Below are 13216 nucleotides of genomic sequence, written 5' to 3' on the forward strand. Positions count from 1 at the left end.
ACCACATCCGAGTTGTGTTTCATTAAATGCGCCTTATAATCCAGTGCGCCTTATAGTCCGATGCGCCTTATATATGGAAATATCCATTATATTAGCCGGTCGTTGCTAGTGCGCCTTATAATCCGGTGCGCCTTATCGTCCGAAAAATACGGTAGGTTGGTATTTAGAGACTAAGCGGTATAGCGGTGTATACTGCGTTCAGAGCACGCAGACAGCACGCACAATCTCCTAACACTGACTGACAGCTCTATTATAAAAGATAGATATATCGCTAGATATATAGGTGAATATAGCGGTGTATACTGCGGTCAGGGCACGCAGACAACAACCACTACAGAAGAGCAAGAACGAAAAATCGTCCGATAACGATCGGTGTATACTGTGTTGAAGGTACACAGAACACCCATTAACTGCTACAGATGCCAACACACTACACAAGGCCGCCGTGCTGGCGGCCTTATATAGTGTGGGGAGTGTACTACACAGCCTGAGCTATAATTGGCCACAGGCATCCTGCCTGTGGCCAATCATGGCTCTCCTCGCTGCCGGCGCTGTGATTGGCCAAGCATGCGGGGTCACAGTGCATGCTTGGCCAATCATGAGCCAGCAATGCACTGCGCCATCGCAGTGCATTGTGGGGCGTGAGCGCCACACGAATTTGGTGCGAATGGCCCATAACGTTCGGAATTCGCTGAACGGGCGAACAGCCGATGTTCGAGTCGAGCGTATGTTCGACTCGAACACGAAGCTCATCCCTAGCCCTGGCATTTATCCTGTGTGAAAACCACCAGTCACTGTACTATGCGATAATGAGCCCTAAGGAAATACAAGGATTTTTTTGGCGCTATGCATAAATAAAATAAACATCCATATTTTTTTTTTTTTTTTTTTTTACACAAATACAGTATTTTCAATCCCATTTCTAAAAAAGTTGGGACGCTGTTAAAATCTACATAAAAACAAAATGCAGTGATTTGCAAATCTCTTAAGCTCATATTTTTTTCACAATAGAAAATAGAAAACATATCAAATGTTTAAACTTAGAAAATGTACAATTTTAAGAAAAAAAATTAAGGTAAATTAGAAATTGAAGGCAGCAACACGTCTCAAAAAAGTGGAGACAGGGCTATGTTTACCATGGTGTAGCATCCGCTCTTCTTTTACCTCTGTAAATGTCTGGGAACTGAGACCAGTTGCTGGAGTTTTGGGAGAGGAATGTTGTCCCATTCTTGCCTGATAAAGGATTCTAACTGCTCAACAGTCCTGGGTCTTCTTTGTCATATTTTTAATTTCAAGGTGTGCCAAATATTTTCAGTTGGTATAAGGTCTGGACTGCAGGGAGGCCAGTAAAGCTCCTGGACTCTTCTACTACTAAGCCATGATGTTGCCATAAAAGCAGTATGCGGTTTAGCATTTTCATGCTGAAATATGCAAGGCCTTCACTGAAAAAGATTTCATCTGGATGGGAGCATATGCTGCTCTAAATCCTGGATATATCGTTAAAGAGGAAGTAAACCCGCCTTGTGTGTTTGTACCTATAAGTAAGCCTGTAATAAGGCTTACCTATAGGTACTGTAAATATCTCCTAAACTTGCACCATTTAGGAGATAGTTACTGTATACTGCGTCGATTACACCATCAGTGCATTCGCTCTGAAGGAATGGCCGCCTGTACCATTTCTTCAGGGCCTGTGCCGTGACCGGCGGCTCCCGTGCACATGCGTGGGAGTGACATCATCGCAAGTACAGTGGAGCCTGTGAACTGGGAGGAAACACTGGGGAAGTTGTCAGCTATGTCAGCAGTGTGCAGGCCTTCGTTCTAAGGTACGTTTTACATAATGAGCTAGTATGCTATGCATACTAGCTCATTATGCCTTTGTCTTACAGGGTTTTTGTTTTTCTTTGATCTGGGTTTATAACCTCTTTAAGCATTGATGGTGCCTTTCCAGATGTGCAATATGTCTATTCCATACACACCAATGAACCCCGAATATCATCAAAGATGCAGGCTTTTGAACTGAGCACTGATAACAAGTTGGAAGGTCCTTTTCCTTTTTAGTCTGGAGAACGCGGTGCTCAAGGATGCCATCTCTATGACCCTGGGAGGCCGAAAGCGACCGAATGATGTCACTTTCAGCTCTGGCACATATAAACACTGCCAGGTTTTATGGAGAGCAGAGAGAGCAATGTTTTTATTTTATTTTTTTAATCTAATGATTTCCAGGGTAAAGCAGATATCTGGGGTCTTATTGACCCCAGATGTCTTCACAAAGAGGACCTGTCATGCCTTATTCCTATTGAAAGGGATGTTTACATTTCTTCTATTAGGAATAAAAGTGATAAGGGACAATGTAAAAAATAAATAAATACAAATTTAAAGAAAATGTATGGTGGCCCACATCCCCTCATGTTTGATGCAGAAGCAAACACATACGTTGGTTGCTCCCTAATATGTAAACGGCATTCGCACCACACATGTATTAAAACAAACATTAGCGCAAGAGCAATAATTCTAGCGCTAGACTGGTAAAAAGACTCTAAACTGGTAAGAAATGTTTAAAGCGCAGCCTATGGAGATTTTTAAGTACTGAAGTTTGGCGTCATTCCACAAGTGTGCGCAATTTAAATGTGACATGTTAGGTATCTATTTACCCAGCGTAACATCATCTTTTATATGTTACCCAAAAATTGGGTTATATATTGTGTTTTTTTGCATCGAAATTAATGAAAGTGTATTTTGTCCAGAAAAAAATTATGTTCGAAAAATTGCTACGCAAATGTGACATAAATTGCAATGGCCGCCATTTTATTCTTTATGGTTTCTGCTAAAAAAATAAAAAATTTGTTTGGGGCTTTTAAGTAATTTACAAAAGCAAAAAAATGCCAGAATTGGCCTTTGCTGGAAGTGGTTAAAACTGTTCCTAATTTAGGCAAGCCTTTTCACCAGTTTTGATAACATTGCCGATATGAGGGACAAATTCAGGTAGTTCTTACTACTGCCATGTTAATAACCTGCCTCTAAGGCACCGACAGATTCTTAATTTACAGACCGCAGATTTATGAGGTTTAAAACAGCCTTAATTTCTACCCACTGGTCATGAGTCCACACATAGGATATATTTCAGCTCAGCTTCCTGTACGGAATTCACAGCTAAAGTCTGTGTAATGGCCAAGGTATTCAGAAGCAGCAGTTCATCACCATACAGGAAGCTTTGCCCATTTACAATCTACTTCTTTTCCCAACCCGCCTCTGTGTTTTACTGAGAATAAAAATCATCTGCTTCCTCAGCACAGGATCAAAGCACTTGATGAATGATGCAGCAACATGGCGATCAGTAGAACATCTTCGCACTGTGCCCAGTCTGCACTCTAATTGCTTGACAATCAATACGTTTCCAGTAAATCTTAGTTCCTGACATTATACTTGTAATGTATGGAAAGTCCCCTAAACAACCAGCATGGCTGAAAAGTGCAGAGCCAGCGCCGTGACAACTAATTGCAAGGAGTAATCACTTCTTCAATGACCTGCGAGGCCTCTTCAATAACGCAGGACATGAATTAGCTTTTGGCATTGCCACAGAGAAATCTTGGCAAGGCTGAGGTCCGTGAATATTACTTTATGGCAAGAACGCAAGCCTCGCAAGGGGCTTTTAGGCAGCAAGATCCCTACATGAATCATGGTTGAAGTTTTGAGTAGGTGCATTTTTGCTGCAAAACAATACAAGCAGTTTATTGATTGCTATATATCAGCCTTAACAGCAGACAATTATTGAAGATTTAAATCCTACGAAGAGAGCTTTAAATGTAATGTGCATTTATGAAAACAGTTTAGCAAACTCTTTTAATATCTCTCGCCTGCGATTATTGACTCCAGCTGTCAGATTTGTTTATTCATTGTAAGTGCTCCTGTTTGTGAAAATTAAATGGACAGATTGGCCCTCCCCAAAATAAATAATTAATTAAATGAAAGACAAGATGGATGGTCATCACTGCGGCTTGAAGTGTCACCGAAGGGAAGCTTTGATAAATGTGAATCATCTGTCAACGCTTCCTGTAGGATTATCCAGACAGAAACAGTAATTAATAACAAGAGCTTCCTTATGCAGCATGTCCTTAGATATTTGCTTCCAGAGAAAATTAGATAACAAACAGAAATCAGAAAATATGAGAGTTAGAAGGAAAAGGAAGGGGAAGTTTTTCTTATGTACATTATGTTTCAGATTGGTGAGTACGCTGGGCCAAGGGAGGAAATGACTACAGGCTATTCATTGCTTGGAGAAACCAGTCAGCTCTTACGTTCCTAGATAGGAGAGAAGAGAGCAGAGGAGAGAAGAAGAGGCATAGAGAGTAGAAAGGTGACAGAAGGTAGCAGAGGAAAGGGAAGAGAAAAGATGGGGGTTGGGGGGGGGGGGTTGGGAAGAGAGGAGGAGAGACAATGAGCAGCAGAGGGGAGAAGGAATTGAAGGAGAGATGAGATAGGAGAAGATAGAGAAGAGATGAAACAAGATGGAAGGATGGAGGAGGAATAGAGAGGGGGGGGGGAGGGGAAAGAAGAGAGAAGAGAAGGAGGAGAAGACATATAGGGGAGAAGAGAAGTCAGGAGTCAATAAAGAAGGAGAAGAGTGTAAAAAGACAGAAGAGAGAAGATTGGAGTGAGGGTTGAGAAGAGAGGGAGTACAGGGATATAGCAGAGAAAGAGGGAAGAGGAGAGTGGTTAGAGAAGAGAGAAGGGGAGAGAGAAGACGAAAGTGGAAAGAGGGGAGATAGGAGATTGGGGAAAGAAAGGGGAAGAGAAGACAGGATACAGAAGAGAGGAGTGGGGAGAGGGATTCAATGATTACCGTCACTCCTGGAGGGGTCACACTTAATCCCTACTAAACTATGGGAGGGCAGTAAGAGATGCCCCCCCCTTCCTTGCCCTCTTCCCCCTTCTCTCCCCCCACCTTTTTTTTTCTTTTCCACTCTCTCCTCTTTTTGCGCCCCTCCACCTTTCTTCTACCATTGAGCATGTATCTACCATATATCTTATACCTGACCATAACTTACCCTCTCCCAAACTCCAACGCAACCTTCTATACATGTTGGCAAGTCTCATTTCCTACTGTATGCCAACCAACTAATCTCCCCCTGAGAACCGCATGCCACAACCTATGCACCTGCAGCCAGAATTGATAGACTTATATGTGGCTTCGGCTCTCCTAGCACTGACCTATGCCTAGGCTCTCTACATTGTGGCCCAGAGGGCTGAACAGAACACCACTCTCCTATGAAGGACTTGGACGACTCCCTTACCTGATTCTTATTTTTTTGGTTTGTTATGGACCTAGATCCTCTGTCCACCGAGGCGAGATTACATTCATCCCTGCTGGTTTATGGATAGTCTACCTGAATATATCTGTTATGTTATCTTGTTATCTGCACATCATTGTATGATTAATGTTAATACTTATTGTATGCTTTACCTTTTCCAAATAAAAATTTGCTGTGTTAAAAAAAAAAAGAGGAGAAAACAGGTAAACAAGAGGGATGGGAAGAAGAAAAGGCAGCAGTAGAACAAATAAGGAACTTCAGCAAAATGAAAGCCAAGAGAAGTTAAGGTGATGGACAGAGTGGGGAGGAAAACAAAATATGGAAGGGTAAGAAAAAATAACAAGGGGAAGCAGAAGACAGATGTGGAAAGGAAGTAGAAAAGACAGGAAGAACAGAGAGAGAAGACATTAAAATAGTTTCTTGGTTCTGGCACTCACCTGGTATTGTCCCCTCTTTCGCTAAGTTCTAGATAATGGGCGACCTCATTTTGAGTGAGCACGTGATCATCACTGACTGACAAGAAAACGGGTGTAGTATGACTGAAGTGTAAATCATCTTGCGGAGCCTTTTTCTTAGCAACATTAGCTTGTTTGTGGTCATTGTCTTGTTGTAGTTTAGAATGAGAGGTGTGACCAGGGATCCTGTAAGAAGCATAGGAAGACCATGTGAGCTCCATAGACATGATACCTGGACAGATGATAAGCACCCTTGCTTGTGGCTTGAGATAAACTTAGCCCAACGACTAATGACAAAAAAAGTTTAAGTCTGAATGTTTGATAACTTAATAGTTTCCCCACTTTAATAACTTCACTTTGTTTTGTTGGTGATGTGATATATGGAAAAAGAAAGTTTTACATTTTTTTAAGTTTCCAGTAAACATAGGAAGTATGGGAATATTTCAACATTAGGAGGTCCTTTAAAGGCCTCTTTGGATTCCAGATATATCTACACAGAATAAGAACTAACTTACATGTTTTCCTGGGTCTCTGTGGCTGACTCCTCATCTGGTGGAGGGACAGGGGGTGGTGGCAAAGACGGGGTATAGGGCAGAAAGTCCATGACTTTGAAAGAAGTTGTGTACTGGAGAATTTTAGGAGAACTCAAGGTTTTCATAACTTTAGCGTATTCCACTGAGAATGCAAATAGAGAAGACCAATGTGTGAGGATGGGCAGAAAGTAATGAAAATAGATATTGTAACTAACCACATTGAGTGTTTCAGCACATGCAATTATGACCTGCTTACCTTTTCCTGCCGGGGCTCCATCCAAACTCTTCACACTGGGCACACTACCACTTTGGTTGGTCGTCTGACCAAATGGGGATAGAGGAGCACTATTCACATGATGAAGCTCTGTTTAAGATATAAGATTCTCTGATAATGAAATCTTAAATATAATCTGAAGGATATAATCTGGGTGACAATAGTCACTAGGACTAAGAGCGTGAACATCACCATCAGCACACAGACCACAATAAAGCTGGCCATAGATGTATCGAAATTCGGACAGTTCAGCAGGGACCAGCTAAATTTCCATCCATTTATGGCTGTTCCCATTCAAGAGAAGTCAATCTAACGATTGGACTACCGGTAAATTTTCAGTTGGTTGGCTGCAGCACTGATTAGTTTATTCTGAGAGCAGAGTCCTACTGTAAGAATAAAATCGCTGAGCAGGGAAGATTCCTGCATCCACCTTGTATTGTCGTTTTTTAAATTAGCACACATATAAGACAACTTTTCTGCAAAACTTACTGTCAATCAGGAAGACATACCCCCTGCAGTATTTCTATTCTGCTAATAGGGGTTACTGTAGCCAGTGTTATGGGTTAAAGACCTGAATGACGGCAAGTTTCCCACTTCCTGTGAGCCCAGGCTGTCATGGACCCACCCCTGGGAGTGTGCCATCATCCTGACCTGGGTTTAGAAAACTACTGTACTGAACAGTTGAATAAAACCTGATGGCTAAAGGCATGGTTAGGAACCCCTAGAGGTCTATTATAGATAGACCAAAACATAAAATATAAAAGCTATAAATTTATTTTCATATAACAATAATGGACATATACAAATCAATAGATAAAAACAGTATCTGATATCCAATTTGAACAATTGTATGAGCTGACCACTTTCCTGGTACGGGATGGACTAGTGATGATCAATACAGATGTATACACCTTACATGTTACTGACTAAATGTCCTTCTTCAGAGGTTAATGGTTCAGATAGGTACAGATTTTCTATAACAAAGAAAACTTTCAAATAGTACAATATTAGTATACAGTCATTAGTGTGAATATTATAACGATTGCAAGATATACAAAAGAATCTCTAATCATGTATGTTCAGCTATGTATATAGACTACTTACATAGGAAAAAATTCCACATGGGATAAGTCTGAGGAATAGTAGATGGTCACTCCAATCATGGACAGCAAATGAGAAACACAACAAGCTCAGAGAGACAGAAGGCAACCAATGCTTCACTACGAGGACTGGGCCAGTATAACTGTGTTAAAGATATAAATCATGGCAAGGTCACTAACAAGGGTATTAAGTGCAGTAAAATAAAGCACTAAGCAATAGGACCTTACAGCATCAATAAGGCTGCATAGAATAAGGTCTGTATTTGGTAATAATAAGAATAGTGAGCATACCTGAGAGATATTAGGATGTATCAAGTTGTGCTGCTTTACCACCATGAGCTCCTTGAGCATCTGAAATAAATGCCTGGAGAGCTGGTATATAAGCGTATATCAAAGCATCAGGCCAATCACATTGTTGAATGCTCGTAGTCCCCCGGGGAGATAACGCGCGGGTGGCTGCCGTCTGCACTGCAGACCGGAGAGCGTAATAACGGAGGAAAACCCAGAAAACGAGAGTTCATAGCCAGAGAGATGTCCCAGGTTGTCCTGGGGGAGCAGACAAGTGACCCGCGCAAGGCGGGAATGGAGCAACACAGTTATACTGGCCCAGTTCAAGCAGGAGCTTTTGCTCCTCAGTCTTGAGTCCTCGTAGTGAAGCATTGTTTGCCTTCTGTCAGGGCCGGTGCTACCACTAGGCAAACTAGGCAACTGCCTAGGGCGCACTTCTGTCTAGGGGCGCCTGGCTGCTGATTTTTCTCCACGTCTGCATGCTCTGCAGGCTGCAGCATGTAACTAACTCAGTCCCAGGCAGCTGCTCCATCCGACCGGTGGTGTAATTAGAAGCGCATAACAGCAATGGAGTGCCAGCACTAGAGGAAGCATAGCCAATGCTTCCTGTATAGCGCTGCCTCCTGTCACATGGGCAGGGCAAAGGGGGTGGAGTCAAAGGTAGAGACAATGGGGGCGGCAAAATTTGGTTTCGCCTAGAGTGTCAAAAATCTTTGCACCAGCCCTGCCTTCTGTGTCTCCGAGCTTCTTGTGTTCTAGAGGAGATCTCATTTACTGTCCATGATTGGAATGACCATCTACTATTCCTCAGACTTATCCTATGTGGATTATTTTACTATGTAAGTAGTCCATACACATGGCTGGACATGGCTGAACATACGCGATTAGAGATTCCTTTGTATATCTTGCAATCGCCATAATATTCACACTAATTACTGCATACTAATATTGTACTATTTGCACAGTTTCTTTGTTATAGAAAATCTGTACCCATCTGAACCAAATTAACCTCTGAAGGAGGACATTTAGTCCGTAACATGTAAGGTGTTTTACATCAGTATTGATCATCACTATATCATCCCACACCAGGACAGTGGTCAGCTCATACAATTGTACAAATTGGGTATCAGATACTGTTTTTATGTATTGATTTCTATATGTCCATTATTTTTATATGAACATTTTTTTATAACTTATGTTTTGGTCTGTCTATAATAAACCCCTAGGGGTTCCCAACCGTGCCTTCAGGCACCAGGTTTTGCGCTTTAAGGTCCGCTTTAACAAAGAAATCACCCTGTTTTTATTTCACACAAACAAAAATCCATTAGGGAACACTACCAGTTAGTTACATTTGGTAATGCTGGGTGGAACTGGAAATTGTGGTGTGAATACCTCATGAACAGGGTCCATGATAGAAATAAGGAGAAAGCATGTGATGGAAAATGGAAAAAACACCTTTGGGCAACATTCTCTTTTTTCATCACCTGAAAAATTAAGAAATTAAAACAACCCATAACACAAGGACTTTTAAGGTACCCACAAGATAATATGTTAAAATTACAGCATTTTATTTATGATACAAAATAATATTGTATGAATTGAAAAGTAGGCCCATTCTTACATAGTGTCAAAAGTAATCAAAGCTTATCTAGAGGGTATCCAGTATATGTAAATATTAACAATTTAATATGGTCAAAAAATGATAACGATATTGATATCTATGACTCATCAAACTGGGAGATGAAACTAGCCCTTGATATGTTTCTCTGAACTACATTCTGCTTCTTCAGAAAAACAGATGAGGATTATTATTGGATTTCCCATCTGTGTGCTGGTATGCAGGGGGGGTCCCTCTAAAAAAATTACATACATAAAATTTGAAGTACATGCTGAAAAGCTGGGGCCACCATCATTTAATGTTTCCCAAGCGAGCACTGAGACCATCCAGATGGATAAGGAAGGGAACCAGGTTTGCCAAACGTCAGTAAATTTATAGACAGTTTGTAAAAATCTGTGTTTTTTTTTACAACTGTCTGTAAATATCGGGGGCTGATAATTTGTCATGCTGTGTTGACTTTTTAAGTGTAAACCAGGCAAATTACTTGTTTTGGGTATTGTCAGTGTTTCCCTATTGTGTTTATAATCAATTGTCTTAGTTTTTAATAGGAGTTCTGGCATTTTTCATGTTGCCAGTAAAAAAAATGTGCTCCGTCAGTAAAATTGCCAAGTTTTCTCAGTAAAAAATGCTGTGGGAGGTTGGTAACACTGAAGGGAACACAAAGTATAAACCCATTATATACTTGATTTGCAAAAAGGGTACAGGTTTTGGTGTTTGCCCAGTAGGCCTCATATAAAAGGTAGCCCCAACTTTTTAGCATGCTCATCAAAATCTTTTGTAAGGACCCCGCCCCCCGCACACAGCACACAGGTGGGCAATGTATAGGCCCCAGTGACATGGGTAAGCTGTGATTTGCCACAGGGATAAACTACTAAAAGTTTGTTTTTTAATTGCATATTGTATAATATATTGTTTGTCTTATTTTAGATCATAATCCTCATCTGTTTTCCTGAAGAGGTGGAATGCAGTTCACAGAAATGCACTGAGTCAAGAGCTAGTCTCGTCCACCAGTCATAAATATGAATGTTTTTATTATTTTTTGACCATATTAAATAGTTTATATTTATATATACTGGAGAATGCTGTCTAGTTTTGGGCACCAGTCCTCAAGAAGGATGTACTGGAAATGGAGCGAGTACAAAGAAGGGCAACAAAGCTAATAAAGGGTCTGGAGGATATTAGTTATGAAGAAAGGTTACAAGCACTGAACGTATTCTCTCTGGAGAAGAGACGCTTAAGAGGGGGATATGATTTCAATTTACAAATACCGTACTGGTGACCCCACAACGGGGATAAAACTTTTTTGCGGAATGAAGTTTAACAAGACTCGTGGCCACTCTTTAAAATTAGAAGAAAAGAGGTTTAACCTTAAACTACGTAGAGGGTTCTTTACTGCAAGAGTGGCAAGGATGTGGAATTCCCTTCCACAGACGGTGGTTTCAGCGGGGGGAATCAATCGTTTCAAAAAACTATTAGATAAGCACCTGAACGACCACAACATACAGGGATATAAAATGTAATACTAACATATAATAACACATGTAGGTTGGACTTGATGGACTTGTGTCTTTTTTCAACCTCACCTACTACGGTATGTAACTATGTTCTGTATTTATGCAAATGAAAACATCTTTATTGAGCAGGAGTTTTGTGTTTAGACCTTTTTTTCACAATACAGTACAGTAGTTAAGAATGCTTAAAAAAACCTGATCATTGGAACAGAACCTGGTCGTTAAGTGAGGAGTACCTGTATATAAGAACATGCTTTTGCTTTTAATTCATACAATTTTATTCTTTGTATTATACATTGTAAATAAAATTTAATTTAACATATTACATTATGGGTGCCTTAAAAGTTTGCATGGTATGCATGGGCGTAGGCTAAACTTTTTTCAGGGGGGGGGGGCATCATTTTAAGGTCACGTATTGCAAAAAGATGTACACAGTGGTGTCGTGGCACAGGCACTGCTGTTACCTGTGATTCTTCAGCGATAGGCCCTGGACAGGCACTTGCAGCCAGGCAGTGTATTCTCTGTCGTCTCGGCCACTGCACGCCACGCACCTGTGACCTGTGGGATCGACATAGGCACAACATACATTTACATAGAGGCAGGCTGAGGCAGCAGCCAATCATGGAACAGTCAGGTCACAGTGATATTAAGCCGAGGCCCGAGGGGCAGAGCCAATCTGATGCTCGGGCCAGGGGGTGAGGAGGGAGGGACAGATATGTAGTCAGGAAAGAGTGAGAGCAGCCCCAGCCCCCAGGTCAGCAGCAGACTTTGAAAAAAAGTCCACGGCTGCCACGGAGGCGGCCACGGTGGCCATTATAACACAGCGGGGCAAGTGTCTTCACTCTGACTTCAACACTCTTACGATTCCGAGGGGGGCAATTGACCCAACTTGCCCTATGGTGTCGGACGCCCACGGTGGTATGGTTTGTCTTAATTTATTCACTTTCCTGAATATGAAGGATGTGTCACTCTCTTTTACAATGCCCCTATATTTGCTTTCTTATGAATTATTTCAACACAGTCAATACAATCATCAGCCATGGCAGCAGTTTTACCTCTTTTGCAGTTCTGGCTCCAGGGTTCTTTTAGGGCCATGCTTGGTGGTACGGGGAGAACTGGCTTGTGTGGGATCTTGTTTCTGGATCCACCATGTGTCAGATTGCTAGCACTGCCAGGATTAGAACCACGCAGGAACAAGCTTTGATTGAGAAGACCTGGAGATGTGGCTGATTTTGCCCTGATCCCCATTCCAGGGAGTCTGGTGGGCAGAGGACACTGGAAGGTTGTCATTTCTTTTCCAGGAAGATCCACATATAAAGCTCCATACATGCTGCCAGTATCAGGCACTAGCGGGATTATCTGGCTGCGGCTAGTCTCACTTTTGCGTTCAAATGAAATTGCTGCAGGGAAAAATAAATGACTATGAGAGCAAGTCAACAGATATAGAAAAACCAAATATAGAGGAACCACAAGTCACAACATCCTCCACAAGCCTAGTATTACTGGGCAGCAGGAAAATTAGAAATGTTCTTCTAAAACTCCAAATTAAATCTGAATCCAGAATATATTTTTGTTCCTGGATAATGTGGAGTATTTTGAAGGTTTTTTTATTGCTGCCTATGCCCTCATTGGAGAGATTTGCCCTCTCTATTTGTCCTGGTGAGCAACGCTGAGAAAGAAAAATGATAGTAAATACGAACATTTACATTTGTCACCAAACAGCTAAAGAGGGAAAATCTTCCAATCAGGACACCAGTTCCTGTGACAACAATCTAAACTGGGATTTGCCTGACTTTTGGAAAGAATTCCTCTGCTGTGTCTCTGGGACAGGATGTAAGGGAAATCCCCCCAGTAGGACCTGACAGGTTTTAAAATGAAAAAAGGGTTTTATGATAACCGTTAAAGATACATTTTATCCATTTTTTACGCTTGTCTGGGCTGGGCATTTGGTTTCTCTACACTCACTGACATTTTGGGAATTGATTGGCAGAATTACCTTCTGGCTTGGCTAAGGGATTGAATTACCTTGTATAAATGAGTTAGGGCTGCAGATAATACTGGGGTGCCGTGACGCGGCCTCTGCAGCTTGCGCATGTGTGTGCAAACTAAACCCCTGTTTTTTAACGTG

The 13216-nt window shown here is 41.4% G+C and overlaps 1 protein-coding gene across 2 annotated transcripts in view; it reads right to left on the reverse strand.

Annotated features, from left to right (window-relative positions):
* Positions 1 to 13216, reverse strand: part of ROBO4 (roundabout guidance receptor 4) — a 202668-nt gene that overhangs the window by 41766 nt on the left and 147686 nt on the right. For both annotated transcript variants that reach the window (XM_077457781.1, XM_077457782.1), the window contains exons 14-17: positions 12144 to 12488; positions 6554 to 6661; positions 6280 to 6439; positions 5747 to 5950 (exon numbers count right to left, since the gene is read on the reverse strand). In XM_077457781.1, the coding sequence (XP_077313907.1) occupies positions 5747 to 5950; positions 6280 to 6439; positions 6554 to 6661; positions 12144 to 12488 (817 nt within the window). The remainder of the gene's footprint in view (positions 1 to 5746; positions 5951 to 6279; positions 6440 to 6553; positions 6662 to 12143; positions 12489 to 13216) is intronic.

This window comes from Lithobates pipiens, unplaced genomic scaffold (genome assembly GCF_037356315.1).
Source record: "Lithobates pipiens isolate NorthernLeopardFrog02 unplaced genomic scaffold, aLitPip1_a1.2 Scaffold_27, whole genome shotgun sequence".
In the NCBI taxonomy this organism is placed as follows: Eukaryota; Metazoa; Chordata; class Amphibia; order Anura; family Ranidae; genus Lithobates; species Lithobates pipiens.